The 6,588-nt window shown below is 45.7% G+C and overlaps 1 protein-coding gene across 3 annotated transcripts in view; it reads left to right on the top strand.

The window, feature by feature from the left end:
• The first annotated feature begins 4,778 nt into the window (after positions 1 to 4,778).
• ITGA6 (integrin subunit alpha 6) overlaps positions 4,779 to 6,588 on the top strand; it is a 96,203-nt gene continuing 94,393 nt past the window's right edge. For all 3 annotated transcript variants that reach the window (XM_044669792.1, XM_044669791.1, XM_044669790.1), the window contains exon 1: positions 4,779 to 4,995. In XM_044669792.1, the coding sequence (XP_044525727.1) occupies positions 4,811 to 4,995 (185 nt within the window). In that variant the 5' untranslated portion in view covers positions 4,779 to 4,810. The remainder of the gene's footprint in view (positions 4,996 to 6,588) is intronic.

Below are 6,588 nucleotides of genomic sequence, written 5' to 3'. Positions count from 1 at the left end.
TTGAATGGAGGCAGAATAGACTTCTTTAGTCTCTTTACCCCATCCTTCTCCCTATACCCTCTCCAAGGAAGGCTTTAATTCCTGCCATGAGGGGAAGCAGGAAGTTGGAGCAGAGGGAGGCTACTTAGCTCTTCTTAGAGAAACAGGGTCTTAGGCTAGAAATACATCTATCTACTCTCTTTAAACATTGTTAGTCTAGGGGACGTAATTGAGTTCCAACTAACTTCTAGTTGCTTTGTCCTTTCTGAGGGGGAGACTCCAAACTCTATACATCCAAAGCTTGACTTCTTTCCCAGCAAATATCAATTCCACAGTAAACACATATGGTAAACAATAAAAAAAAACCCACTTATCTAAATCATAGCAAAATAGAAACCAGAGAAGGTAAAGAACATGAACTGGACAATACAAGATTAAGGTCCTCTTCTTTTGGGAGCAAGACAACTCAGTTTGATCAAGACAATGGGTCCTTACCCAAGGGGAAACCCTTGAGTGGCAAGCTCAGGAAGCCAGCTCAGCATGCAAGAAATCTTGAAGCTTAATTAGCCTCAAAAGGGACAGGCTCAAAAGTCTTGAAGGAGAACTGTAGAATTCTGGAGCTCTCTTACTTCTGACAACTCCACCCACCTTTCACATGGAAACAAGAGCTTTTGTGCAAATAAGAAGAAACTCTCATACCAAAGGACTTTGGGACAGGGGTTAAGTTCACATGATGGTGGGGTATGGGATGTATGGGGTATTTCATGTGGGGAATACATTTTTTCCTAACTTACTCCTCTTAAAATCCCCAGCTTCCTTCAAGATTCAGTTTATGTTAGGAAGCCTTTCTGAATCATTCAGGTTATAAGTTCTCTCACCCTCCTCATGTTTGGCCCAGCTACACACATACCAACTGCCTCAACTTCACCTTCACCTGCCCATGCAGGTGTATTTCACTGAGCTCAATTTAAAGCAGGTGGATGTTGTAATCTAGCCTAGAACCTTGGGATCTTGGCCACCAACATCCCCACCCTCCAGGTGCCAGGTGTGATCCTAGTATGTGCTGAGGATGTCACAACCACCAAATATTTCATGAACAGTGGCTTTGCTGAAGTGTATCCTATTTCCTCTGGACAGGAATCGGCAGAAAGAAGCTGTATTGTCCCTGGACCTGCTGCTCATAGTGGCTGCTAAATTCAACTTGGAAAAGACTGTAAAAGACCTGTCCTGGGCATCAGATGAAGCAGATTGGGCTGAGGTCTAGATCAAATTAAAACCACTGAAGTCAAGGTGAAAGTGCTTGAATCATAAAAAAAAACAAGCTGAACCCTTGGAATCATTCCCAAACTGTTGCCGACCAGTATGCACCAGAGTCACCTTGAATCAATTGGCTGGGAAAATGTCTAGGAAGGACACCTACTCTAAGTCCTCTGTCCCCCACTCACTAATATCATAGATTAGAACCATTTCCCTTTCTCCATGGGAATACTCCTAGTTGTGACCCCTCTCCCTTTCAGTTCCAGCAGTCTTAATCCCCCATTTCTGTTGCTTGTCCCACTCTCCAGCAGCCCTTCTTCTTGCTAAGTTATTAAAAGAGTTAGCATGCTTGAAAGATAGCCTAGTGTGTGATCCTGAGTAAGTCATAAATTCTCAGCTTATTTCATCATCTGTAAAATGAAAGGGTTGTACATGATGGCTTCTAAGGTCCTTTTCAGTTTTAAATATATGATTCTATACTTTTTCCTTTCACCCAGAAACTCCTCCATTGCAGGGACTGTTTTTCATTTTTCTTTTTATCCCTAGTATAAGGTGACCTTCCATTGTGAATAAGCCCCTTTGCAGCCTGTTGAAACTTGCAGACCCCCTTCTCAGAATAATGTTTAAAATACTTTTCAAAGAAGCTTTCCTAAGAGTAGTTGATGTTAGTGTTGTTTGTCTGAGACTATCCCAGTTTATCCTGTATAGATCTTATTTCTAAATTCTTGTTTGTGTATTTTCTCCCCTATTATACTGTGAGTTCTTTAAGAGTAGGAATTGTTTCATTGCCTTTCATTGCATCCCCCGGACTTAGGACACAGTAAGCAAATAATAAATGCTTATTAGCTTGTATAAATGATAATACACAGGAACACAACATTTTATTATTATGATATATGACTACAAAAAGTATATATTAAAATATGATTATAGGGGCAGCTGGGTAGCTCAGTGGAGTGAGAGTCAGGCCTAGAGACAGGAGGTCCTAGGTTCAAACCCGGCCTCAGCCACTTCCCAGCTGTGTGACCCTGGGCAAGTCACTTGACCCCCATTGCCCACCCTTACCACTCTTCCACCTATGAGATAATACACTGAAGTTAAGGGTTAAAAAAATATGATTATAAAAATAGTTTTAAAATTTGTGATATAGTAATATATCTAGCAAAGGCAGCTTTGGCTCAGTGAGTAGAGCATTGGACCTGGACTCAGGAAGATCTGAGCTCAAATTTGACCTCTAACACTTTCTAGGTGTGTAAGTCACTTAACTTCTCATTGCCTGACAAAAAGATCTACTGGAGTAGAAAATGGCAAACCACTCTTGTATCCTTAAGAAAACCCCATGGATAGCTATAGTCCTTCTGTCATGAAGAGTCAGCTATAACTGAACAACAATATATTTAGCTGCAAGTCTAATAACTACTATATAACTATATTATATACAAACTATATTACAAATATAATTACCATATAATAACTAATTCCAAAGTAGTGATGAGTATAAATATTTTGAGATATTGCAACAATTATAAAGTGATATAAAAATATCTAATTTTTGTTGATGACAAAGTCATAGGTAGTGCTAATACTATTGCCTTTTATTGGATACTATCATAATTGAAGAAAATGTTAAATTTTTGCTAGGGGTTAATGAAAATAAAGATTTTTTTTTCCATACAAATTCATGGGTTCCCTGAAGTAAGCAGTGGATTCTAGGTTGAGAACTCTTGTCCTTGTACCTAGGAAAGTGCCTTATACATATTAGGTAGTTAAATGCTCATTGGATTGAATTCGATTTACTCTAAGAGTTTGCAAGCATATGAAAAGTTGCCATGACAAAGACTGAGTAATATTCCTTGGGTTTATAATGGCTCAATTAGCTGGAATTCATTCTGTATAATCTTGTCAGCAACTATTCAGATATACTTGTTGATACTGTGGAATTACTGGGATTGTCTCCCATAATTTAGTTTGTCTAGGCTTGACCTTATTCATTTTTGACTGAGAGGTAGTACAAGTACCAAATAGATGTTCCCCAGTTTAATGACTGATCCAGGTTGCTGAAAGTCGAGGGAACCTGATATCAGTTGGGGTCCTGGGCCTGCTATGGCCCACTTTGTCTGAGAGGATCTGGCAGTAACTGTCATCTCTCTGTGTTCTTCAGCCAGAAGAGACTGGAGCATCTTTCCTTATCTCCTACACGAATCAGGAAATGTCCTTGAGTACCAGTTCACATACCAGTATATCATACTCCAAGAAGACTTACTACTATTCTTTTATTGGACATCTTAAGATTCTCTGGACCATCAGATATCTTTGGCCTTTTTTTCTCACTTAGTTCCTGTATCCATTAAAAAAAATTATATTAACTGTGTCTCCACTCTCTAATCCATTCCTATGTCCTGGCCCTAGGTCAGGTCCTCATTACCACTTATCTGGACCACTGCAATAGTAGCCTCCCTGCCTCCTATCTCTCTCCTAATTTATCTGTGGCAGGAAAATTGTGTTAAATGAGACATGCAAGTGAGATTTGGCCTCTTTGGTGTCAGTTTTAAAGATCAGCTCTTTCCTGTATAATTTCCTCTTTGGAGGTACAATATATAAAATATATTTTGGAGGACTGAAACCACAATGTGACTTCCCTGAAAAAACGTTTATCTTCACCTATCCATCCCAATGTAGCTTCTGAAATTGAGTGTCCATGGATAGTACAACATATGATAGAATGTAAGCAGGGGTCAGTAGAGAGCTCATTATCATTGTTATGAATGAACAATTAAATGCTTTCATTATACATTGCAACGTACAGCGGTCCAAATCAGTAGGTGCTCAATAACTATCCACCACCACCCCTAATTTCAGAAGCTGTTTTAAAAAGGAAGTTAGGGAAAGCGACCTCCTTCCTAGGCAAGGGACAATGTAGCCTGCCAGTTGAAGGGTGGGCTAGATAACTTTGCAGGACCCTTCTTAGTACAAGGGATTAATGATTCAATTTGGGCCACCGGTGCAGCACAGGACTCGCTCCTTTTCCACCCCTGGAGCTTTCGGGAATAGGTAAGCCTGAGATGCCGAGCCACGTGTCGAAATGAATGAGTTAGATAAAGAGTGACTTGAAGTGCGGCAGACTTTCCCAGGACCGTCGTCCTCGGCTGGAGCTGGGAGTGAAGTGGCTGGGCGAGCCGTCCCTGGAGAGCAGACCAACGGGTGCTACGGCCGGGGAAGGTGAAGGCTGGGCGGGGAGAGAGCCGGCCGGACTGGCCCGGGGAGGAGTGAGAGTCTAGGAGGGGTGGGGGGAGAGGCGGGGCCCCGCTTCCTTCGTCACTTGATAAAACGCCTGCGAGTCTCCAGAGAACAACGAGCTCTTTCAGCTGTTCGAGAGCGGGCTGCGAGGGGGAGAGGCTGGACAAGGAGTACGGCTAGTCCCGGGGGGTGGGGCAGGGGAGCAGAGCCAGGGAAGGCGAGGTGGTAGTGGTAGTGGTGGTGGTGGTGGCTGCAGCAGCGGCGGTAGCGGCGGCAGCAGCAGCAGCAGCAGCAGGTCCCTTTCTCCTTTCCCTTCCCCGCCCAGCCGTAATTGCCGATGGCGGCTGCGGGGCAGCCGGAGCTCCTCTTCTACCTGTCGGCGTGTCTGCTGCTACGCCTCTGCGCCGCCTTTAACTTGGACACTCGGGAAGAAAACGTGATCCGCAAGAGCGGGGATCCGGACAGTCTCTTCGGCTTCTCCCTAGCCATGCACTGGCAGCTACATCCACAGGACAAGAGGCTGTAAGTTCCCAGACCGCCCGGTCCCTACTGGCTCCCTCACCCCTCCATCCATCCCAGCCTTGCCCAACCCAGCCCAGCCCAGCCCAGCCCTGCCCTCCTCCCTTCTTCTCTTCTCCCCACCCACCCCCTCCCAGCGCTGCAGCCTTGGAGAGCCCCCGAGGCGGCTCTTTTGAGAAGAGCCCCAGCAGGTCTCCACCCCTGCGGGGCCCGCCGGTCCTCTTCGCCCCGCCCGCTGCAGCTCTCCTCTGCGGCCAAGCTGGTCTGTCCGGGCGGGCTGCCTTGGGGCAAAGGCACTGGCCAGTGCTGAACGCGCGACTCCTGCTTCTTCCTTCCCCTCAGCCAGAGCCCCCTTCCTATTGGGGCGGTGTCGGAGGATGAAGAGAAAGGGAGGAGACCCCATTAGATCCTTTCCCGGGATCGGGCAAATACCCGGACGGTGGCAGCGACATAATCTTCGATCCTTAACTTTCACCCCCTCCCCCACCTCTCTTGCCTCCCTGGAGAGTTTATTTCCCTCCTGAGTATGTTTTCAGGAATCCTGGCAGGTGGCGGCGCTTTTCTGAGGTTCTTGTGTATTTTTGCACTGGGAGAAAGTTGTATTGGAGAGATCCGATTCTTCCTCTAGAGGTCCACCTTTATGTATATATGTGTATGTGTATGTGCATGGGGAGAGAGTTGTATCACAGAGATCCGGGTGTCCATCTCAGAGCGCCACCTTTGTGTGTGTGTGTGTGTGTGTGTGTGTGTGTGTGTGTGTGTATGTGTATGCGTGGGGTGCATGGAGAAAGTTGTATCCGACAGATCTGGGTCTCTGCCTTAGAGGTCCTACTTTTGTATATGTGTAGTGAATGAGTGTATATATGTGTGACTGTGCACGGGGAATTGCATCAGATCTGGATCTCCCTTTTAGAGGTTCACCTTTGTGTATGTGTGTGTGTGTGTGTTCGTGCGCGCTCTCGGGGAGAGAATGTAGAAGAGTCTTCCTTTCAGAGGTCCAACTTTGTGTGCGTGTTTGCATGAGTACGCGCGCGCGCGCGTGTGTGTTCCCCGGAGGGAGTTGTATCCGAGAGATCCCGGTCTTCTTCTTATTGGTCCAGCTTTGTGCGCGCGCGTGTGTGTGCTTGCACGGGGAGAAAGTTATAGTATCGGAGAGCTCCAGCTCTCCTGCTGTGCTGATGAGTTCGGGGCTACTTGTGGCAGACACGAGTTTGCAAGTTCGTTTTAATTGTGTTTCCTGTGGTTTACCCCTAAGGCGTGTGCGAGTCTTGTGAGGGGTAAATTGTACTTCCCGGGGGTGGCCGAGTGAAATCTTAAAAAAAAAAAAAAAAAAAAAATTAAGGTGGAGTTAACCAACCACCTGTTAGCAGAAATAGATCAGCTGAGAAAACAGCCTATAAACTGAGATATATCTCCTTCCTTTCTACCTCCCAGCACGATACTGTTGCAGCCTTCATCCCCAGCTAAAGCCTCGAACCCTGGTCCCTTTTCACATACCCCCTTCCCTCCCAGGTTAAAGCTAGAGGCCAATCCAGACTCAGTCTTTTGGAAAAGTGACATGTCCCCTCCCCCCGTCACTGTCTCTAGCCTAGCCTA

Source organism: Gracilinanus agilis, chromosome 3, assembly GCF_016433145.1.
Source record: "Gracilinanus agilis isolate LMUSP501 chromosome 3, AgileGrace, whole genome shotgun sequence".
Lineage (NCBI taxonomy): Eukaryota > Metazoa > Chordata > Mammalia > Didelphimorphia > Didelphidae > Gracilinanus > Gracilinanus agilis.
This window is presented reverse-complemented; position numbering and strand designations above follow the sequence as displayed.